The sequence below is a fragment of the Dermacentor silvarum genome, chromosome 2 (genome assembly GCF_013339745.2).
Source record: "Dermacentor silvarum isolate Dsil-2018 chromosome 2, BIME_Dsil_1.4, whole genome shotgun sequence".
In the NCBI taxonomy this organism is placed as follows: domain Eukaryota; kingdom Metazoa; phylum Arthropoda; class Arachnida; order Ixodida; family Ixodidae; genus Dermacentor; species Dermacentor silvarum.
In genome coordinates, this window is record NC_051155.1 from 13,610,391 (window position 1) to 13,635,436 (window position 25,046).

A 25,046-nucleotide genomic window follows, 5' to 3' on the forward strand; every position below is an offset into this window, starting at 1 on the left:
AACAAGTCCTCAACGTCGAGAGACAAACCATAATCGATACTCTCGTTGTGTTTCACATATTCAGCGACTTCAGATTTCCTCACGCGGAAAGGATCAACAACCGTGAGTCACTTAAGGCTCTTAAGTAAAAACTGACTAACATTCTATTGCCAAGTCCCCCCCCCCCCCCCCTTCGCTCACAATGGTTCTGAAAGGGACCTTATGTATTTTTACAGAAAAGAAAACCTTCAGACTGTTCCCCTTACTATTTCTAATAGCACTAGCAAGAGCGTTCAACTCCAAGTCCTTACAACATTTGATGAACTTAGTCGAAACCCTCACTGCACTTTTTTAAACAGCCACAAAGTTCTTGTCCACTGCCACTTGGGCTTTTTCATTGAATAAGCCTTTCGGCATCACAACAAATCCACCTTCCTTGTGAGCTTCTAGGAGAACCATACTGTTCTGCCAAACTGAAAGTAACTACGTTAGACCAACTAGCCCAACAGGTGGTCCTTCTGGAACATATCACGATTTCCGCGATCATAGTTTTGTTCTTGCCTGGATCGTCTGTCTTTCTATACGTAAAACTACTACTATGTATGACTGCGCAACATGTCTATTTGTCTTGTTTGACGCATTACATACAGTGACGCTAATTGCTTAAATACGTGGATTTATTGGATACTCATGCATATATTTAAACATCTTGTTGCGAGGCTTTGTGTATACAAACAGTGCATTTTGTTACCAGTGACACTTTTGTGCCCTTTATCAACTTGTATCTTCGCACTTATATATTCCATTCTATTTTCGCATTTCTAATGTACATCTTGCAGAACTCCAGCTTCTTATATGTACTCACTGTTGCGACTATATTATCGGTGTAATTACAATACACGACCGGTAACAACTGCTCATGCGCAATCTAGTGCAACGAAGGACAGCGTCATTGAGGTTTTTCTCTGGCTGTTGCATATGTACAGTCACGAGCAAAAGTTTGTGGACCAAAGGTATGGTATGATGGTATGATAAAACTTTATTACGGTCCCTCGGAACGCGCGTCAGCACGTAGCCGGCCGCTCCCACGTCGGTACAGAAAGGCCGAGCCTCTCTGCTGCCACGATTTTATTTTTTTTTCCTTCGCAGCCTGGGCATTCCGGCTGAAATCAAGAGCGCAAGCCTACGTGCGCGTGATGGACCAATACAACGTATTAAGCCAATTCGGGGCCGTGCAGCTGCGCTTGAATATATTTAAATTTTTTGCTGATGCCATGGTCTCCAAACTTCTGCTCGCGACTGTACAAAAAAGTAAACAAGGTTCTTTAATGACAAGGGTTTATCAAAATATTTGTGCTCAACTTGTTCTTTTCATGGCCTTTACGTTTTTCACACCAGCTCTTGCACTGCTTTGCTGGATCGTGTGATATTTTCTCTACTAATTGAATAGACAAAAAAAAACGCGGAAACATTGATATCTGTTATTTCTGCCACAATTTTTGGGACATACGAATATATTCTTTTATGAAAAAATACATATTTTACTTGACAGTGGGTATCATTCAGTAGTTTGTTTGCAGCCTCTAATATACAATGACATTGGCAATGGCAATGCAGTTATCATTGATGTATTTGTTCCCTCGACAAATTCTATAACGAGGAGGCCGCGCTGCAACGTGAGCCCCGCACTCTCCGAACAAAATTTCTGGCTATGCCACTGTGCAGTGAAGCAGGTCTTTGAACATTGACCAGTTACAGATGATTTTCTGCATTTACACTCGTCGCTTACCAAGAGCTTAGAAAAGGTGTTCGGCTGAAATGTAGCAAATTTTCTTTACGAAGCCACTAATTTACTTTGTTCACAGGAACCTCCCTGAGAAAACTGACGTCAATCCGAGCATTTGTTGACGTGATTTTACTCTTTGCGGCGTCGGCCATTTTCGTTACGGCGCGGTTTCGCCGAGGTCACTGCCAATGGCACCGAAAATATAGCCATGCACCTAAGGCTTTCGCCTTCGAAAAACAGAAATTCCGTGGCAGTGAACATAACTCGACCAGGCACCTGCACGCAAATACGCAAATGGACTCGTAAGCTGAGGCCAACCGAGATTAAGGGTGTCAATCATGCGACTGCATATCCTGAAACATGCGCCCATCGCGACCATTTAGCAAGCTTACCTTATTATTTTAGAATCAGCTTTCGAGAAATGAAGCGACAAAAGGGCATTTTCGCTTTTTTGATTCGATCGGACAAAAAGTTGGACGAGGAAAAGATGGCCGGAAGGGAGGGGGGGGGGGGGTGCGGAGGCCGCTCTTTCAAGATTCTGCACCCGCTTTCTCGAAGCGGGGCTGAGCCTCTAAACGCCCATCAATAGCAGCAAAACTGCTGATTCACAGTAGACTAGCTGGCCGCTCGTCTTATATGCGCGGCGGTTATCAGATGAACCGTTCCTGATTCGCGCTCGTCCATGCTCGACGGTTAAAGCTGTTGGCGTGGTCCTTTTTTTTTCTTGTTAAAACGTGTATTGTGTTATCGTCCAGTACACTTCGTGCGTCATCGCGCGAATTTTGAATCTTAAAGGTCCGTACGCCACGTGGTGCAAAAGCTGTGAACTAAAGGCGATGTCCGGAATTGCTGGGGTTGTCTCACAAAAAGCGACTTAAGGAATAGAATGTCGCACGAACTTCTCGCGATCATCAGGATCAAATTTGGAGTACGTCTGAAAGGTGTTACAAGCTCTACATTTACAGTGATGCGGGCCATGCTGGCAAAAGTGAACTAGAATATGTACATTGACTGTCAGTTCAACATTAATTGTCAATTTTCTAGTCTAAATGCTTCCCCCAGGAAGTCACCTGGTCATTTTTTATTCTACTGTGATGTGATAAACATTGCTTTGATTTATACTTTTGTATTGTTAAGTGTAGATGCGTGGTGATAATATCAGTTAAACTGAAATCACGTTTGGCTACTTTTCTAAAAATAAATAAATTATGGGGTTTTACGTGCCAAAACCGGTTCTGATTATGAGGCACGCCGTAGTGGGGGACTCCGGAAATTTGGACCACCTGGGGTTCTTTAACGTGCACCTAAATCTAAGTACACGGGTGTTTTCGCATTTCGCCCCCATCGAAATGCGGCCGCCGTGGCCGGGATTCGATCCCGCGACCTCGTGCTCAGCAGCCCAACACCATAGCCACTGAGCAACCACGGCGGGTCCGGCTACTTTTCTGGCTCCAAAATAAAATAACGGCTGCCAGTTGGCTACTGTTCTGGCTACTTTGGCCAATTTTGTGGCTCTTTTTCTCTTCGAGGATCTGGCAACCCTGGAGGCGATCCGTTCAGTGGGCAGGCCAGGGCAGGCGGCGCGCGCCAAGGCCATCCAAGAAAACTTGTGGCAGCCACGTTTCACCGCCGCGAAAAGAGGACAGTCGTTCATCGTTCGTTGGATTGAACAACAAATACTCCACGGTAAGTGATTTCTAACTTACGTGGCACATTCTGCGTATATGACATGCTATCGCCAGGCAGTGATTGCGAAGTTAGGCCTGTTAAGCCGCCGCGATTGCCAACGGACTAGGTATGCTTGCTGCGTCATTCGATGTCTATAGAAAAAGCCAGTCGTCACGATGACTGCATGTGATTTTATCACTTGCCGCAATCCGTAAGAGCTTTCAAAATCGCAGACGCTGAGTGAAGCACGGTGTGTTCAATAGTAAGTGAGGCGCGGCGTCGCATAAAAAGGTTTCTTCACCAGCCCATGATTCCGTGCCAATGCCGAGCGTGCTTAGCGTGTGTTTTATGTGTTTGAATTTATTGAGTTTTGCAGTCTACGGTGTGCGGATCGCTGTTTAACTAAGGAGTTACATAGCAAAAGGCGTCAGCTTGTTGGCGGCATGCTTTCGTTATATTAAGGCGCGCGCTTGACAGCGTGTTTCGCCCATGGGTAATCTGCGGCCAGTGAAGTTACGTGCAGCGCTAGCGCCTGTTAGAAAGTTGCCACAGGCATACAGCTGCACGTTGCGTGAGGTCAGTTTGGCGCGTAATGATACACTGCCTCAATACGCATTGGGAATTGTTGCTTTGGGCTGAATAAGACACCTTTTTTTGCCAATGTAGGAAATGGTGTGGATTTATGTCTGATTTTGTGTCTCGTGTTGCGGTTTCCGAGCACAGTGCGAATGTGAACAGGCGCGTTGTGTATGGACTCGGTGACTGGTCACGCGGCGAGTTATGCACTGGAATCGAATACAATTGCTACTGTTGAAGGATTTCAGTGGCAGGGACGTTCTACATTATTGCTATTGACTCGGTCTCCACGTTTATTGTTTTCGATATGCCTGTGCAATTGCTAGTATGAGTTGGCACTGAAAAGTTATATCGTATGGACGGCTAAATCAACCTTCCTCTGTGGGATCCAAGCGTAAGCTGTGCATTTTGCTATTGCAGGGCAGATTGAAATGTATTTACCATCTTGTTGTTTTTCGCGGAGAAATGAAGTATCAAAGTAAAATGTTACCTTGCAGTTTACCAGTCGTTTGTCATACACAAACTATAAGTTGGTCTAATAAACTAATAATGTTGGTGTAACTGAAGCTTATACATGCTTTCAAGAATGTAAAATGCTAGATTTCAAACTGTAGCAAGAGTCGAGTCCATCAAAAATGAACCTCACTGCGTACCTCATAAATGGAAATAATTTCATGTTTTTAGAAAGCTTAGATACAGGCCGCAGTGAAGTGTTTCTTGTCACTCTTGAAATGTGGTAAGCTTGCCATAACAGGCCTTGCTACCCCTTCTTATAATCACACCCATTAATATATCCATTGAACTAGATGACCATATTGTCATGCCTACTGCAAATATGATCCTCAACTTATGGCTTGAGCAGTGTCATAACCAGAGAGGGGGGGGGGGCACAGTGGGCACGCGCCAAGGATGGGTCACAAGCGGTGTTTGTGACACATCTGAATTCATCATACAGCTTTGCACTCTTTACTTTTCGGTAGGTTACATAAAAACTACATGCTTCACTGTTCAGTTAAATGACTGCAGATTTGAGCACTTCATATCGTAATCAACTTCAAGTGCGGCATAAGCAGAGCGTACAGAATTCAGTCTCATAAGTTGGACGGGTTTCTTTAAAGGTAGTTTACCTCCCTTTCATTTCATGTCTCGTCATTCTTCTAGCTCCACATTTGCGTTATTGTTGGCCACTTGTGTATGCCGAGTGTAGTCTTTATACTTTTCTTAACTCCAATAGCTATGTTCCCTTTACTTTGGCTTATTTCTTTTGCTTTAGATAAGCCAAAGAGCCCAAATTCTCTTCAGGAATTATGTTTGTTCATAACGTCAGAAATGAGATGCAGACAATACCACCACTGCTCTCTCCCCTAGAGGAGGGGATGCGTTTACAAAGTGTGCTAACAATGACCAATATTTTATTTTCCAGAATTTTTGTAACACTGATGCTGGACTGAGGCCTAACGGCCAGTTTTCTTTTTTCTTAAGTAAAAAAATTGAAATTGGTTTGGAAGTTGACTATTAGTCATTTACATGTTTCACTTGCATTGCAGTACAAATACTTAATGCTAAGGCTTCTTAGTGCCATGACCTTTTTCCTTGACTGTTTTTAGATGGTTTCACAATATTTCCTCGTGTTCATTTGCGCGCACAATGTTTTTCAGGCACCCGTTTTATAAAACTCAAGAAGGCAGCTGCAAGGAGAAAATGGTGTCAAGGAGCCAGCTCAGCACGACTCCACATGGTGCAGAGGAGCGCACTCTAATGCATCAAAATGTGTTGCCATGCAATTTGGACCAGAAAACTAAAATGTGGGTATACTGGGTGTACCTTGTAACTAAATGGCATGAAAACTTTCAAAAGACAGTATGTCACACAAAGATGTTCGAATGTTTTTTACATGCGCATGCGACTTTGTCAGATTCCTTTTGCATCTGAATTAAGCAGACCATACGTTATTTTAACAAGTGCCGCAATGAACACCAATGAGTTATTAGGACAGCAATGTACTCGCATTTGACAGTGCACTAATGTAGCAGGAGATGGTGCATGCGCTTTAGCCTGCATCACGACCAAGTAGCACACAAAATTATGGAAGCATTCAGCGGAAAAAAAATCCCAAAGCAAGATGACCAGCCAGCCTCCATTGTCATCATTGATACCAAAATGGCACTGCTAGAATGAAGATAAATGTGTGAAGTGGTGTTCTTTGCTGGTGCGGCCTTTTCCTTTTCTTTGTTTCCTTGCATTGCTCCTTTGTGTTTGGCTACAAACATGTGCTATGTATGATACGGAAAAAAATTGTTTTACAAGCAAAAATACCACTTCCCTGATGAGATCATTAGAATAAGCATCTGTACGAAATGAACAAACTATCACGTGCTGTCTTATGAGAAAGAAAATTATAGAATAGACAACAAGAATACCAAAACAGTTGCGAAATGCATCAGTGCGCTCAGTACATCAGTACAGTGCGTGAGAAAGCACGATGGCATGATCCCGACAGCACCAGGAAATTACTTGCATGAGAACGCCAAGAGGGGAAGTCGAGCTTTCTGCCAAAAGACTACCAGCTTTGGATCCAACCGAATGGGAGCCATGATACGCCACTGTGCTGCCTTGACACTGAGCGGAGATAGTGTTGGACAACCACGGCAAGATGCGCGTTTAGAAAAAAGGGGGTGCAGCCCATGCATGCATAACTATGTGAAATATTCTAACCAAAACTAGACGGTGCGGCCTTACACGAAAATATACAACACATTTCTAAATATACTGTATACTCTGTCAGGAGCCTCCATACGCTACATAGGATGTTATTAACGAGCTGCTGTCTTGAAAGTAATTTGCGCATGAAAAAACTTTTCCTGCACAAATTACTTTACCAGCCTCATGCTTAGCAGCTCATCTGATAACTTACGGTATATAAGTACACGAGTTTAGTTCTTGAAATGCGTGTTCTGACCAGTAATGTGGTGCATCTTTCTCTTCAATCGTAGTGCCAATACTTCGCGAGTTTGCGCATGTTTGTTGTTTGTTTGATTTTACATTGTATACTTTCATTTTTTAAATGTCAATTGAAAATAAAAATGTTTCTCACTGCATTAGCGATGAAATGTTAAAGAAAATATTTATGTATTATTGCAAGGTGTGTTGTAATGTTCATGAAAATCCGTGTAATCGGATTTCATGTATATCTGTATGTTTTTAGAAATTTTACTCAGTTTGCCTTGTGCCTGTTTGATCAATAAAAATGTTGACCTTTTAAGAAAAATATGTTTCATTCGAGTGACTCGGTGACTAAACATCAAATCCAATTCACCAAGCGTGAGTGCAGGAGCTCCTTCTGAAGGAATCAAATATCCCCGACATGTAAGTGTCGGGGATATTTGCCTCTGATGTGACTCTGGCACTGCATAGTGAGTGCTTTCACACAACTGGGAGGAGTACCAGCACTGTGTCTGAAGGAGTACAAACAATCTATTAGGAGGAGTACAAGCACTCTGTTTAGGGGAGTAGAGGCACTCGGCTCGAGGGAGTACTATTACTCTTGGGGGGGTGGAGTATTCATACTCTGGAAGGAGTTCTAGCACTCTGTTGAGGAGGAGTACTAATACTCTGTCCGGGGGAGTTGCTGTACTCTCTCCGAGATGGATGCGTTTTACTCCTGAAAAGGGAGTGAAATATGGGACAAGCAGATACTCTCTCTAAGAGAGTTCCCGGAACTCTCTTTGTTTTTAGAGTGAAGCTGTGTGAATATTAAGCTTAAAGAAAGCGCTTGCAAAGTAGGTAATTTATGTAAATCACGATGTACCCATTGATTCAATAAAGCATGGCGTGAGTTTTGGTTTTGGATCTCACTTATTTGTGTTTTCGTATGTGTGGTGGTTCCGTTTGGTACAGTTTAGGTTTGACGTGTGATCGCCCGACGACATCGGCTGACGCGATGGCACTTTCGGGCCATTTGTGCAACACCAAAGCCCCAAACGGCTGTGGCATTTCCGTTCACATGTAAGTAAACAAGTGCATCTTCTTGTTGAGAACATCACGCGAGCAGACAGCTGTCGTGATGCATCGCAATCGTTTGAGAAGCATCACAGTGGAGCGACTTTTTAACCTGTCGCTTTGTCTGCAAAGTTATAAAGAAAGAAGATAATGAACATGCTGAGTGGTGTTTTTATTTGCTGGTTTCAATGCAGTCATAGCGATTTGATGGATTGGCGCATCAGCGCAAACAGAATTGTACTGGCGAATCTACCAGGAAGTCCTAGAATCTGTTTCTTTCACTTTCAACCATCATGCTTCTATAAAGGGCACAGCAGAAATACATTGAAGCCTGATGCTGTGCTGAGTGCCAGGAAGCAGTCAACAGGTGAGTATACTTAATACGGACGAAATCGAGTGCACAAACATACATATCAATAGCGTAGGTGTTTTGTTAACTGTGCAATATTTTCAGCACTTCCTTGCATGTAATTTCATGTAACACATCCTCTCTGGTCACAAAGGTGTGCAGCGAATCCACTTGCAAGATCAACTCCGGGCTTCTGGCACCGTTCACTTGCACTTGATGCCGAGTCTTTTACATGCATTCATAAACTGCAGATACGCACATCAAAGCCCTACGAGCATTTTCAAAAGTCAATTTTTTCAGACAACATGTACATATGCAAGAGTGGCATATTCTCAAATGCCACTAAGCAGCTGCGACACAAATTTTTGTTGTGTAGTCTCGCAGGTAAAATAAGTAGATCGTGTGGGGAGCTCCAGCTCCTTTTCCTTAAATCAGTGTCTATAAGGGTTATGGAAAAATAATTTTTTTCTCGCGCACTGATTATCTTGCTGTAAAGACAAGACAACCCACCACATTACTGTAACATACACTATACAGCCTACTAAAATGTGCTTTAATTTAGCAGTTTGGAGTTGGACAAGAAAGAAAGAAAGGAAGGAGATAAAGGAAGAGAGAGAAAGAAGGTAAGAAAGAAATCACGTGTGGCTCATACCCTCTTTTTTGTGGCTCATTCAGTCTAATCGCACTGCAAGCTGCATTCATCAATCTGCTGTTGCATCTTTGTAAATCTCCAATGAAATATGTTTCCCTGTTATATGCAATATGCAATAACAAGCCTTTCTGTAAGCTCCAAAGGTAAAATTTAAGCTCTAAATTAAAGAAAACATTTCTAGTCAGAAACAACAAGCAAAAACGGTGAATGCAGAGTATCAGAAGTGCATGGTACAAAAATTCTGAATTGTCGAGCGATATTGTTTAAAAATGGTATTTCAAAATGCAAGACTCTAGTGGAGGTCAAGTAAGTCAGTATAGGTAGACTAATCTGAGGAATTGTGTGAGTAATGGGAGAGCGCACAATGGGTCAGGAAATGTGTTCTGCAGTATGAAAGTTGATGATTGTCACTACATGGAGTCACATGAGTCACTTGGAATCATGGAACTGCTGCTTGATCAATTCAGAAACAAACCAAAAAACAAGCCACGCAACAACAAAAAAAAAACTATTTAGTGGCGCTCTCTCCACACTGAGGTCAATCCAAAAAATGGTTCACATCTAGTGTATTCATAACATATACCTTGTGAAACAATATTAAAGAAAGATGGTTGAACGCGAAGCTTTCGCCCATGCAAACTGAATCAACGAATCTACTGAATCAAGTCAATGACCACGCTACGAACCCAATAAATGCAGAGCGACCCGATGCGATGCATATGTGATTTAATTGCTTATGTAGGATTGTATTTTTTGAATGTTGAAGTTGAATGAAGACATTTCGTTAAGGTGCATAGCCTTGATTTTAGATCATGTAGCCGTTGATTACACGTCCACACTCACAAGTTTGCGGACTGCATGCCGTTGCCGATACACGGGCCTTACGGGCACGATCGCACTCGCGCTTATGTTCGCGTACGGCAGCCACTTCTTCTACCGTGCGCTGCACCTGCGGCCTATCCATGTTGACGGCCGGGAAGCGTGTCGTTTCAGTTCCCATTGTTCTTATCTGTCTGGGTAGCGTGGCGTTTCAGTTGCCATTGTTCTTTTCGGTGCAACTGCCACTGTAAACTGTAGTGTTTTACAATTGTCTGCGCAGATGCGCAGGTTATTCTATTGTGTGCTTATTTTTTTATCTACTTTATTATTTGTTTTATTTGTGTGATTATTCTATTGTGTGCTTTATTAAAGCTTCGATTTAATAAAGAACGAATTCTATTTAAAGCTATGTCACTTGCCGCATAGATACGGAAGGTCTTGCACCAGTAGTGATAGCTACCATTGCATTTAAGCAATTGAAAGCATCCCCGCAGCAGACAAGAATAATTCTTAATGCTTTTGGCTACCCCTTCAAATGCCTCCAACAAGTGTTACAATGCTGCACACAAATCTCACAGCAGAACCTGCAGGTAAAAAGCAAAAGCAGTCAAAGTGCTGGTGCATTGTGGACACTATATTTGACGACTTTTAGGCAAGAACAGTGCAAGAAGCAGACATAAGAACTGCATTTATGTCCACAGTTCCCATTTGAATGGCCTTTTCTTCTATCTTAGACAATGCCTGCACCTAGCCTCAGCAGCTGCCTCATGCACACTCCGCAAGCCAAGATGTCGCGAAGGCACATGCAGGTGAGAGGCAAGAAGCAATGGCGCTGGTGCTGAACATTCATCTAATTTCTTTTCTCGCGCTTAGGCAGCCAGCACACCTTGACTGCGGGCGTGTCACCCAAGTCACCAAGGAAGTGTTTGAGGGTAAGCCACAGGGAATAAAGACGGCCATTTCCCAAGTAAAAAATGCTCTTTCTCACAGATGACTCGTACACCTCGCCACGGCAACTCCGCTGTGCAGACTCCGCCAACAAAGACGCCGCGTAAAAGAAATATTTTAACAACTAAGCAAAAGTTTACAGAATGTTACCGCAAAAAAGACAATGGTGAATGGAATGAGAGAAATGGTGTGTAACAGTTATTCGGTATAGTGAGTAATCTTGATTATGTACTGCATTTCTGATATATTCTTATTTTTTTCAACCAGATGTTAGCTGGGAACAACTTGGTATTACCTTAGAAGAGCGTGGCTGTCAGTCAGTTGGTGATTCATGAGTTGGGAAGTTACCGCAAAATAAACACGAGACGAGACAGCACGAAGCGGCACTGACAACTGTTCGACAATTTCCATTGTATGCTTAGATTGCATAAGGCTATGTAGTGCTTGTTTTTGATTTGTTCAACTTCTTATTTAGTATATTACCGCGAACATACGTTGAGCAATTTTCTGTTATTATTATCATGCTTAGTGCTGCTGTAGTATAATGTTTGCATGTCGTTGTACAGTGTAAAAGATATGATACAAACAATTTTGCGATTGTGCTATTCTAACTACCCGACTGGCAAGCACCTTATGTTAGGTTGGCTAGCTAGCAGATTTCTGTTGTACAAATGCTGATAATAAACTTGAATAAACTTGCACTTGATAATAAACTTGATAATAAACCTACAATCCTGGAGGCAAATGGGACATTGATACATTGCTTTTTTTACCATTTAGTGTGCTTATATGGTATACTTTGCAGCAATACAGAGCGTATTTTGAAGCTTCCCTCTGTGTTTTCACCTGTAATTATGTATGTGTTGTGTGGCCCTCACTGTCGCAGTTCATGTTATAGCAGCTGCTTTGTATGTGTATTGCATACCTGATTAAGCTTGTGATGTCCACACGGCTTCTCTGACAAATACAAAATGAGGTTTTACGTACAGTTATCAGTGTTACAACGAAACAAAAGGAAACAATCTCATCGTGGAATTGTGTTCATTACGGTAATGCGTATGACCGTTACTTTTTATTAACAAGTTGACAACTTTAACCGGTCAATCCGTCATGGGAAGGGATTATATGTATTAGAGCACTGCACGGGCTCGGGCTTACACGAAAGCCCGGGCCCGGCCGTGCCCATGGGCCGGGCCGGGCCGGGTAGGGCAGTTTTTTCACGGGCTCCGGCTGGGCTCGGCATGTGCTTTTTGACCCGGGCTCGGGCCGGGCTCTGTTTTTTTGACGCGGGCCCGGGCCGGGCTCCTGGTGGTGTGCATGTCACGTGCCGCGAGTTATCCTCGGGCTTCTCGACTCTGAACAGCATGTCTTTTTCGGTCTCGGGCCGGTCTCGGGCCTAAGGTAAACGGGTGGTGGGCTGGGCCGGGCGGGTAACGCAGATTATTTCCGGGCCCGGGTCTCACCATAAACCTTTTGGTCGGGCTCGGGCGGGGAGCCCAACGTAAAAACGGGCCCGGGCCGGGCCCGGGCTGAACAAATCAGCCCGTGCAGTGCTCTAATATGTGTATATATATATATATATATATATATAGAAAAAAAGGCGGGTTGAGGGTGGGGGGGCTTAGACGCGGCACGAACAAGAACTCCCGAACGCCTGCAATATCATTAACGTCCCCTAGACCCATTACATTAAGGTACCGTAACAAAGCGTATTAAGCGTACAGTTCATACAACTCTGGTATTATTTAAGCAATGTCAGGGTCCCTAGTACCTAGCAGCATATCTACACATAATAACCCGGCGACGCGAGCTATGTATGCCATCACTCGCATTCGCGACTCCACCGGATGCCCTCCATATCCTTCTGGTTCATCGTGCTCACTGCAGCAAGACAAAAGAAAGATCATGGGCGCAGGTGCCTTTAAATTATCTCGACCGCGCGTGCTAAGGGAGCAGAAGATCGGCTGTTTCCTATCGCGGACAGCCAATTTTGTATGCGAACACTCCCTGGCACGCTCCGACCTCGGCGGCCCCAACCCACGGACCGCCCTGCTTCCAGCTTTGATCCCCCCTCTGCACCTTGGGTGCCCTGAAGATCCTTCGCCGCCTGCTTTATTTTAACCTCGGGTGCACTCCTGATGCCTCCGTTTGTCGGTTACATGTGCCCTCCTGGATCAGTACTTGTAAAAAAAAATCAGTCCATCGTCGCGACGAGAAAAGCACTCCTCAACGAAGAAAGTTCCCCGCGGCTTCAGCAACATACAACGCCCATGCGAGGAGAATTACGGAACGACAATAAGCCACCTGTATCGCCAGCGAAGAATCTGCGACCACGGCTTCGAGGTCCTAACTCATAACCTCGTTGAGTGGCACTTGCCACAGCAAACAGGGAAGCCTTAACAGCTACGGCATTTTCGCTAGTGCGTGACCGCGGAAAACCACATACCGCCGGAAATTTTAACAGGATCCTCCTTCGGTTTCATAACTGTGAGCTGCACGGCCAACACCGACCCCACCCACATAAAACGGCTGCACACACCACATCACACCACTACAAGTTATACATTGCCAGATTGCAATTTACCACTATTGCCTAGTCTAGCAAGCGTCTCAGGAGATGTCAACCTCAGCGTAGCAGCGTGGGGGCGATCTTGCGGTTACCGATTTCAATGCATGGGCCCTATATGTAGCTAGTCCCCTAGAGATATCATAAGAAGCCAACAAACAATGACACCATGGACAACATAGGGGAAATCAGTTGTACGTACTAATTAAAAAGTGGTGACGCTGGCTAACACTCCCAGGGTGAGTTCTAGTTGTAAAACAAAATACCCCAGAAAGTGGATGGGAAAACGGCTCCGCGGTAGCTCAATGATGAGAGCATCGCACGCGTAAGACGAAGACGTGGGTTCGTTCCCCACCTGCGGACAGTTGTTTTTTAATTCACTTTAATTTCTGTTAATTTATCATTTTTAATTGAATTAGTAAGTACAACTGATTTCCCCTATGTTGTCCTTGGTGTCATTGTTTGTTGGCTTCTTATGATATGCTTAATAAAAATCGGGCCCCTCGATTCCCTTTCTTTTTGTCCCCTAGAGGCAGTATAGTAACTCTAGGCGTATCGCAGCGTAGCTCAGCTAGGAAAAACGAAGCAAGGCGCGTCCTTCTCCGTAGTACTTAAGAAAAGGCATGTTTCGAGAAGCAATAGTCCCCTGATGTCTCTCGCGCATGCGCATGACGGTCGGGCGAACGTGAGAATGATCTAGCCGCCAAGCCCCTTCTGCTCAGGCCGTGTGTTGGAGGTCACGTGATCTGCTGTGAGCACCAGGATGATGGGGGAGCAAGCGAAGGCGAGCCGACAAGGTTGCTCTTCCACAAGCTTGATACGCTCTGTTTTCGCAAGCGGCCAGTAGTAGGTCACGTGGACTTGCGTACGTTATAGCATCTAGCGTCGTACAATATACGTACTGGATGTATGATACACCGCTTCGGCTGGGATCATGAGCAACATGCATACCGATAATGTAGAGTCCCAGGAAAATGATGGGCATGCGCTCCCTGGCCATTATGCCGCCCGATTTGTCTTCACTGCTGGCCACCTGGTGCAGTGCGCCGATGCTCACCATGGAGAAGACGCACACCATCGAGGAGATGGTGAGCAGCCGACGTCGGCCCACCACGTCCATCAGGGAGACCGACGCCAAGGTAGCCGCCACCTGGATGTCGCCACAATCGAGCAGTGTTCCGCAGTTCTTGTATAAAATAATCACTCATTGTTTACGCGCACACAGTTGCTTTCATTGAAGCACACGAAATTGCAAAATTGTTACCCACCTCGGAGTAGAAAGCAACTATAAAACAAACCGTGAGGATTTCACAGATTTCAAAGATTTCAGTTTCAATGTTGAAGATATTCGTTCCGTTTGGGGATGGGGCACTGAATATTGCCAACTGGTAATATATGTATATACGGCTACGTCGTCTCTGTGGCGGACATGCCGCGGTAGCGGCAGTTAAAGCGCTGCGCTGCTGAGCTCAAGGTCGCGATTTCGATCGCGGCCTCGATGGCGGCGGAATGCAATGATGCTCGCGGACTACGCATTGAAGCTGCAGCTTCCTCCGTGTGGAATTAGCTTTACAGCTAGGCTAATTCTTCACAGGAAAAGATGAAGAGTATCTCTGTAAAGAAAGAGGTCAGGCAAGGCGACAAAATCTCTCCATTGCTATTCACGGCATTTAGACTGTTAAGGATTAGGAGTGAGGATCAACAGCGAATGTCTCAACAAATTTCGGTTCGCAGATGACATTGTACTGTTCACCGATGCTGGGGACAAATTGCAACAGATGATCGTGGGGCCTTACCAAGCAAATGTACGAGTAGAGTGGAGATTAATATGCAGAAGGCAAAGGTAATGCTGAAAATCCTGGCAAGGGAACAGAATTTGTGATAGGCTGTCCGCCTCTAGAATCTGCGGTGTACATTTATCGAGACGCGAGGTCTCCAAACTTTCTTGCCAGAAGGCCGGATTGGCGAGCCGCTGCAATGTTGAGAGCCTGAAAATAAGGAATTAAATAAATATCAGCGAAAACAAGTTCGTAAATTTGAGCAAACGGTACTGAGCGTAGACTAAAAACATTATTATAATTAATCGACGTGCTTTCTTCGCATGATTTTTTTTTATTGCGATAGCAATTATATGGACACTCAAAAGCAGATTTCTGCCGTCGGCGTCGCCGTCGCCGTCGCCGTGAGGTTCTGTATGACGTCAATGAAGATGAAATCGTCGCCGCGCGCCGCCGAACGCTGTATGTGCGAGTGAAAGAGCGCGAGGGACGCGCGCTTTCAGGGGGAGTTAACGCACGGCGGAGAACAAACGCGCGTTCTGCGCTGTGCTCGCTTAAGGGCTGCAGAAGTAGGCGTCTCTTTCCTCCTTTACAATCACCATATATGTAGAGCAAACGTGCCTTCTTCCGACGCGCGAGAGGCCGTGGGGAGGGGGGGGGAAGGGAATTTGCTTCTTTTATTTAATGTACTAAGCTTGAAATCCGCTAGTCAGACATAATAGAGCACAGAGAAAAGGCACAACTGCACGCGGCATGGTCTTATCGTTACAATAAATTCGCTAACGAACAGATCATGAATCCAACAAAAATGATATCTCGCACCAAAGGATGAGGGAAAAACCACTAGGACACACTAAGTTCGACAATCTTATTTTTAAGGTGGATTCAGGTGACGCAAGGCGACAACTGTTGCGCATGACGAGTGCATACGACTAGTCAATCAATAGACTAACATGACTTTAGTGAACCAAGAACCAATATGCAGGCCATGCTGTAAAACTTTATTATAGAACACATTTTCAGCATTGTTCGTACAACTCAATGCTTGAAGCCTGTGATATTAGCGGCGGTACGTATATGGTTTTATTGCTGCTTGGCACACTTTGGTTATTAGCCTGCGTAACGCCGTGATAAATTTCGCCTCATCCCGCACGCACATTTAAGCCTTCTTGAAAAGAGAACCAGGACGATTCAGTCACGGAACAGCCTTTCATTTATTTATCACACAGTGCCATATTCGCTTGAGGAGGATTATAGCGGGGAGGATGTATACACGCATTAAAACTTTTTTCAAGGTACATTATAAGAAGTGATACCAAAACCAAACCAATCTAAAACAGAAAGCAAAGCACCAGGGGCCGATTCACAAAGCTTTTCGATCGTAAGTGCTGCACACGATTGGCTGACACCTGCTCCTGCGAACAGTTTTAGCGTGAGAACGTTTTTGTGAATATGTAGCTACAGTAGTTACAATGAGCCTAAAAGAAACAGATATTGAAATTAAAGGCGTGTAAAATTGTTTTTTGGCCAGTAAAAAGCAATTTGCGATGAACTATTGCATCGACTGACGTATTCTTGGGGATTTATCAACTTCAATGATCAGCTTTCAGCTAGTTGCAGCAGCAGCTCTTGAAATGGCAAAGAAGTCGTCCAAAATCGCAGTTTTGATAGCAAGGTCGCGGAATTTATTGTGGGACATCTAAACCTAATTTTCGCCAACAGCAGTGATTCGAAACGGTAGCCGAGCGTATTGAGCGACCACAGATCAAGATCACTGATACCACGATCGTGAGTTCGCAGGTTCTATGCCAGCTGCGCTACGCTTCTTATCACTTTGTCGCTGCTTAGTTTGGCGGTTTTCCGCCAGATGGCATATTCCGAAATGCAGGTCATTTGCTTACGGTTCTTGTTAGGTTACTTTCTAATGTACCGCCTTCCTAAAAAAAATAGCTGGCTGGATTCGAGAACATGCGAACGTGCATCCAACCATCTTTTGCACTTTAGGTATATGTATTTTGGAGAATAAACCCAACGTGTTTTGAAAGTTCATTTCTTTCTTAAGGTGAATTTATGAAGACACTACTAAGAAATATTTGCCTTTTTCAGCTATCTTGGGAAAGGCGTGTTTGTGCGACTCTTGTGCGGCTTGAATCGTACCACAAAAATAAATAGCGTCCAGTGTGTGCACAGAAGTAGAAAAGTTGGCTGCAGCCCCAGACGTAGTATTTTACAAAGCAATACAGTTGAAGCTATTTGACTGAGTATTTTGCATATCAAAGCAGAATTTGTGTATACCTGATCTTGGGTGCAAATGAAGGCTGTCCGAATTGCACAAGTTGTTTGCTTAGTACAAACCAGTACCTCGAAACATAACATTCTACCCTCAATAGCAGCGCACGTGTCTTATCATGTTGAACCATTCCCATATACCTTCACACAATTCCAGAAATACTAAATCTTCATATCTTTTACCCTTTTACCACAACTTACGCAGAGAAGTACTGGAAGTTATGCGAAAAGACCTGGGACGTGTTAATGCAACCTGTCGTGTAAAATAGAGAACGCGACTCCAATCACCTTTTGAGTTATGCCCCAAAGTTGTGCAAGAAGTCACTGTTTTCGGCTACAATTACCGAAGTTGCCGTATAGCATTCTGCTGTTCTGTTCTTGACTAACTCTATTGCTGAATCAGGTCACAGCACCATGTATAATTACTGTGCAATTCTTTAGTAATTCTGTGAGAATATTCTTCTACCCTAAATTTAACATGTTTGAACAATTGAAGAAACATGAGAAAGGACCCTGAGGTTTGCAGAAATGTTCCTTTATTAAATCGTTTATGATCCATATCGGTACGTCGTTTTGTCATGATCACGCCAGCGTGCACTAAACATCATTTATCATTTTGTCTGTTGCCTATACATAAAATGCCAAAGTGTCGTTCCTTGTGTGTGAGTAGCACAATCGCAGCTGAAGAACATTAACACAAGGTGTTCCAGGGAAGTGTACTTGGACCTATTTTATTAACTTTATATTAATGATATCACAATATTAGTAAAGATGCACAGTTCGTAATCTACGCCGATACTAGCCTTTTTTTCGTTCATTTGACATTGTACATCTTATAGCTTTAGCAAACACGACCTCTAAACTTATTACAAAGTGGAGTACTCAATTCCTTAGCGATTAATACGAATAAAACTAAGGCTATCGTTTACACCTCCAAATGCACGTAATCTGTAACTGTGCTCTTTATCTCGGCGTAGAAAGGATAGAACGATAGATAATGTAAAAACGTTTGGAGTGATTTTGACAAACATTTAATTTGGGATGCACACGTAGAACGTATTATGTCCAGCCTGGCAAGAACATGTGGTATAATTTGCCGATTACGACACATGCTGCCTTCTAAAATAAAGCTGTTGTTATATAACAGTCTCTTCGTTCCACATGTTAACTATTGTAATCTAGTGTGGGGTACGACATCGCAAACAAACATTCATAGTTTAAAAGCACTACAAAAGAAAGCCGTCCGGCATATTATTAATGATCCATTTGATGCACATACACTCGAAATATTTCGCGCTCTTATGTGTCGCCTATTGAACACTTTTATAAATATAACCTTGTCTTGAAATTAAAAAAATATTTTTGGTCTAACAATACGGTTTTCAGAAATTGTGCAACCTAACGGAATCACGTAGTGTTGTATGAATTTAGAACCCGGAATCAGTGGGTATTGTCTTTCTCAAGAACCAATATGGTTTGAAGCGATTGCAGAACCAAGTGCCAAGAATACTAAACTTGTTATATGCTTCTCATACTGAGCTGAACATGATTACAAGAAATACATTGAAAACAAATTTAATAAATAATGGTAAAGTTTTATAAAACCACATTGCAATCTTGTTTACAATGTCTCGAACCTTTCTATATTCCATTTTGTTCCGCTTCTTTTTGTGTGTGTACCACTGGATAATGCCGATATTTCACAATAAAACCTGTATAGCGTAATCTTAGCGTGTATCTACATTTGTGCATAATAGCCTTACTATGTGCGAGTAAATTATACTTCTTGAATATTGATGTATGTATATGTATAGATGTGAATATGTTTTGAACTTCGTAACACATTGTTGTATTTATATGTGCTGTACTGATGCCAGGAAGGGGAAGGGAATCCCGTCAAGCTGCTTTTATGCAGCTTTTGTTCCTTGCCCTGCATTTTTTTCTCTTTGTCTCTTTTTTCTTCCGTTGTAAGAAAAGGGAGGAAAAATGCGAAAATAAGTGAAGTTGAAGTTGAACCTTTCATATGTCCCACTAATCCAAACCTTCCCTTTTCTGCCATGGTGCCACAGACATTCAATTTCACACTTGATTTTCGCCCGTTCAGTTTCCTAGAAAGCATAGCGTGGTAGGTAAACAAGATGAACAGGCGAAGTTTTGAAGTAGTCCTAGAGATTTGAGTAAATTTCAGGCAATGTTATTATCCTTTATTTGTTTACAAATTTTTACACCTCATTGGTGATAAGAATGACCGTACTACATAGTAGTTCAGTTCTTATACTTAATACATCATGTCTGAGATGGCTGTCCTGAAAATTAACCAGGTGTAAGCATTGCATGACGTTGGCTGGAAGGCCATTCATTGATGTGTGCAGAATAAGAAAAATACAGGTGTTCAAGGGCACAGTCACCATCAAAAGTTTGCGCGGCCGAGATTCCGCGAATAAGTTCATTTTCAACGCAGCTACGCCCACAGCCAGTAAAACTATGCAAAACTTTTGTTTTGTTTACTCTAGACCAGTGTACGCGGTAAATCCGAATACTACGATGCGTGCCTCAGGCGTAGAAATATATTTTTTCAGCTTCAGGCGTGCGAAAGCTTTGGACGCTGACTATACGGTCTGAAGGCCAGGCTGCTTTTTAGCTTATACGTGATGACAAGCGCCGAGCTCTTGATGATGGAATATTAGAGCGTAGAATTGTAGAACTTGTGCAAGGTCAGGTGACTTCACGACGCAAACCTAGCGATAGAATCTCGGCATGCTTTTTGTTTATTAACACTGATGATAAATGAATAGTCAGAGTAAATTCATGTTACTGTCTGTTTCTGGACAGACTCGAGTGTAATGCATACGTTCTATATCACTGAAGGTTCCATGCTAATTCCACACAGGGCATTTATATTCGAATTTTGGCCTGTCTTACGCCTACCGAATCTTTAGCAATGAGAAGAGGTAGGCAATTGCTTCTTGGGATGTAGCCGAGGCCATGGTAGATGTGATTAGTAATGCGGTATATGTGAGTAGGCTCACTGGGATTATTACATGAAGTACGCCAACGTACCTAGATTAAGTCACGGTGGAAATTACAGAGCCCTTTATTGTATATATGTTGAAGCCATGTGAGAGTGTCTCTGCTAAAAAGTTATAAGTTTAATAATATCACGACTGAATAGCCTTCTGTTAAGCTGTTGGTAAAAATACTGTGTACGAAGTTCTATTGTGGTTTAAACTGCAACGTTATTCCAAAAGAAAGTGACTACAAGTCCATCTTTCTCGGGCGTTCATTTCACCTAGGTACCACCGCCTGACTCATGACCTTTCTATTTTTAAATCTGCCCCAATGACGTAAGTTACGTTGCGGAAAAAAAATAAATACCCTTTCTAAAGAATGAACCATCACAGCTTCCCGACAAAGCGCAGTACGTTGGCGCAATCGTCATGTGTGATCACGATAAGAACGACAGCGCGTCATTAAAAATGACTTGTCACTCCCCGGCTTTTCTTTTCTTGTCAAGGACGCGACTAACCCGTAGAAGGGTAATCCCGACCTTGGTGTGATGCTTGCGACTTTTCTGGTTCCGGACGAGCGCGTTCTTTGTGTATAATTCAGGTACCTGGCATCGAAAGGCTTACACCTGTACACAGCGAAGGGCTTTCACAGTCACTTCGGCAGCTCCACGAAAAGCGCGGACAATCAGTCCACTATCAGCACAAGCTCTCTAAACCAAGACACATATTTGTGAGAAAGGAGTTCCTATATTACCAATACCGAGAAATGTATCCACAAATTACACCTCATTATACCGATGTGTTTATGAGCCGCACTCTGGTGCCTGTATTCCGTATTATGAGAAAAAATATAGTTTGTGCAGTGTAAGTAGCCTAAACTTAATACAGGAAATTGAAGTCATCACAAAGACTGTCATATATCATAAATTGCAAGAAAAAAACTGAAACAGTCCTTCATAATACTCGCAATGCAAACTTTTATGCATGTGATTCATTTCAATTTTCTATCTGCTCCGACCCGCCGTGGTTTCTGAGTGGCTATGGTGTTGGGTTGCTGAGCACTAGGTCGCGGGATCGAATCCCGGCCACGGCGGCCGCATTTCGATGGTGGCGAAATGTGAAAAAACCCGTGTACTTAGATTTAGGTGCACGGTAAAGAACCCCAGGCGGTCCAAATTATTCCGGAGTCCCTAACTACGGCGTACCTCATAATCAGATCGTGGTTTTGGCACGTAAAAGCCTATAATTTAATTAAAATTTTAAAACCTAGATGTTGCTAATCGTAGTGGTTAAGGGGAAATAAACATGCACTCTTAGCGCGCGCAGAAACTACGCCGGTTTGTAGCGAGAGGAGCTTCACGCCTTGACGCAGCAGACCTCTTCAAGCAATGACAGTGCAGCACGCTGCCGGCCGAAGTATACGGGCGGTGGGGTGCAACTCGGATGTGGCGGGGGCTGCCGTTGCAACGCGAGGATAATTAGATGGGACGGACGTTTGCGCCGAAGATTAAAAAGATTGTTGATATTAAACCGATAGCTGTGCACTATGACGTAACCAAACATGGCGGGTTTGAATGGTGAATCATTAACGCTATCACAGCGAAGGTTTATTGCAAAGAGGTATATGGCGGGTAGAGGTGCGGTGGGGTTTAAAGCGATAGCGCTGTTGTGGCCCATACGCAAAAAAATTGTACCTTAAGTACGTGATTTGAATGCGAAATCATTATGACTTCTCTTAGTCATTACCAATAAAGACTTCTTAATTATTACAATCTTTTTTGCGATCCTTCCTTCGCTTTCTTTTCTCTGCGTTCATTAATCACCAGACCACAACCATTCAGAACTCATCGCCAAGTAGCTACGAATTAATATGGTGATGCACTTTAATCCACCTTAACCAAATTTAATTCATTGTAATTCAGTTTACTTCCCCTAATTCAAATGACTCCACCTTAAGTCACCCTAATCTAACTTGTTGTAACTTTAATTCACTTCACTGTAATTCACATTAATTCACAATAACTACCCATATTTACTACTAATTAACGCTGTCATACCATTTACAATCTTCTCTATTACTACTGGATTTCATTGAAGACGCTGATGACGTCACATTGACTTTTGATACCACTCGTTGTGGACGACGCCGGCTTTTCTACCTCAAGGCTCATGTAATGCTTTCGCATTAATGACTACTGTAGACGACAACGGTCCGTCTGCACGGCACAGAGTAAAGAGCTTTCCCATTTTCATTGCGATTTGCGCAGCCCCGATGCGCGGCATGCCGTCAAGCTGAGAGTTGCTGCAGATAGTTGTTGCGCGGCGACGAGGGCAAGCGTGTATACTGGACCGGTATTTTGTAGCGATGCCTTTCCGGTAATAAGGCCTTTTCGCGCTTATCGCGCTTTGTCAGTGGTCGGAGCGACGGTCCGCTCGCGTTATCAACGGGATCAGCCGGCCGTGAGCGGTGGATGATAAGACTAGAGTAGAATAAGTCATAATGCCTCGCTACAAAATCGCGGCCCTGCTCGAGTGCACGCGATAGGAGTGAGACCGCTGCTCCGGCCTAAGCGGCCAGATGTGCTTCCTGACGCCGGGGTGGGAACGCGCCTTTGCCTATACGGATGGCACAAGAGCTGAAGCAAGTGGTACACCGGCGTTGTTTCCGCCATGTTCTCTGCTATGTGCCAAGTAGAACGACTTATATTACTTGTCACGGCGTGATGACGCTCGGCCAACGGCGGTGCCGGTGGCGCGAGGAAAAGACAGGCCCTGCGTATACAGTGGCGCTATCCCTCACCAGTACACGGGAGCCCAAGCCCAGAGTTCACTCAAGTTTGCTTAAGAGATTTAATAGTGGAGATGTGGTTTATCGTAAATGAAAAAATAATAATCACGATAAGTAAGCCAGAGTATGTTGATTCCACTGTCAATCTGCATCAAATCGACAGATTTAACGCGTGAAAACTTTTCTATAATCGCAATGAAACATTCGCATCACTTATGCTAAAACACTACGTTGGATCTCATGTAAAGCTTTCATTGTTGTTGTACTTCCTCTATAATAATTATTTAATAATAATGTATTATAGTAGTAGCAGTAGGGGTAGTAGTAGCAGTAGTAGCACTGATGGGGTTCAGACCCTCCCTCCCCCCTCGAAATTTTTTTGTGCGGGCATGCACCGCCGACCAAAACTACCACCGACGCCGGGAATCATTCTGGATTCTGTCTACAATGTCTTTTTCACGCTCGAAAAGACATTTCGGCACGAACATTGCGAACTCGGGCTGGATTTCATGGCAACGCCCTTGCACCTGGAGTCACGTAACGCAAGGAGCCCCATCCGAGCACAAACTTTCAAGGGCTTTTCGATAGCGAGCGGGCGCGTTGCGGCATCTCACAGCGGCCGCGGAATCTACGGAGCGCATGGAATTCAATTCCGAAACTTTATGGGTATAAAGTTCTCATAAACTTATCACGCGAAAGGTGCACTGACATTTCCAAAGGCGTGCTTTAGATTTTCAATTCTGGAACTTTATGGGTTTAATATTCTTATAAACTTGAGCTAACATGCGCGCACTGGAGCCCTCGTGTCCAAGCCGTTTCAGAAATGGAAGCCCGCGCTCGCAATCTTCCACACACACGAAAATACTGAATATGACCGTGACTGCCATCTGGCAGCTGATAATTTTCTCCAAACATTTTCAGGAAGGGCGCCCGATGTGATCAATCAGCTGGACCAGGGCAGGCAAAGTAAAATAAGAGAAAACAGAAGAAAGTTAACGGCCTATTATTGAGGCGGTTCTTTTTTGCGGACGACAAGGTCTGGCTCTCCGTGGCCATAGGGACAGTGGTCCTATGGATTTAAGCAAATCCCCTCTGAAAATATTGGTATTTTCAGAGCGCTTCTTCATTTGCGAGCTGATTGTGGAGATACATATCTGAAGAACCATTTGAATGTTGCCCCAGTAATACCTCGCATTTAAGCCCAGATGTACAAAACCAAATTATAGAAATTTGTGGTGAAATTATCAAATCCTAGATGCAAAAGTAAATGGTGCAGGCTGCTTCTCCATATTTGCTGACGAAACGACGAATATTGCCGGTATCCAACAGTTTACTGTTTGTGCAAGGTACCTAAACAAGGATGCCAACGACATCGAAGGAGTACTTTGAGGTTTTAGCACCGGAATAGAGGCCCTCTCTCGTTGCGACTGCAGGTTCTATGTAAATGTGTAGAAACAGCTTCAGATTCTAGTCACCCTTCCAGTGACCACTTCCAGCGCAGATACTATATTTTTAACATGAGATTACTAAAAACTACTTGCACTCTACAATGTCTGAGGAACACATGGTTAGGCAGGCGCTTATATACGTCCACAGAGACGTCGGCATCAACGTGTCCGAAGTCATTGACCGCTTCACTAAACTTCTCCGCCGAGTGAAGTTTGTCCTTTAGATAGCGAAGCGGCAAAAATCAATGCAAGTAAAAGTTCTTTTCCTTCAGGTTCATAAACTCGTAATTATGAAAACGTATGACTTCATAAGTTTCTAAAACCGCAGAAATTTTCGCCGTTTATTCAAACAGTTAGCATCATGATCAATATTATCGTGTGAAAACGTAAATT

General features: G+C 43.6%; 1 protein-coding gene across 2 annotated transcripts in view; it reads right to left on the reverse strand.

Annotated features, from left to right (window-relative positions):
- Window positions 1–25,046, reverse strand: part of LOC125942913 (facilitated trehalose transporter Tret1-like) — a 132,555-nt gene that overhangs the window by 64,825 nt on the left and 42,684 nt on the right. Inside the window, exon 2 of one of the 2 annotated variants that reach the window (XM_049661169.1) lies at window positions 14,294–14,492. The exons of the other annotated variant lie outside the window; for it this stretch is intronic. Within the exon in view, the coding sequence (XP_049517126.1) occupies window positions 14,294–14,462 (169 nt within the window). The 5' untranslated portion in view covers window positions 14,463–14,492. The remainder of the gene's footprint in view (window positions 1–14,293; window positions 14,493–25,046) is intronic. 2 annotated transcript variants of the gene reach the window in all.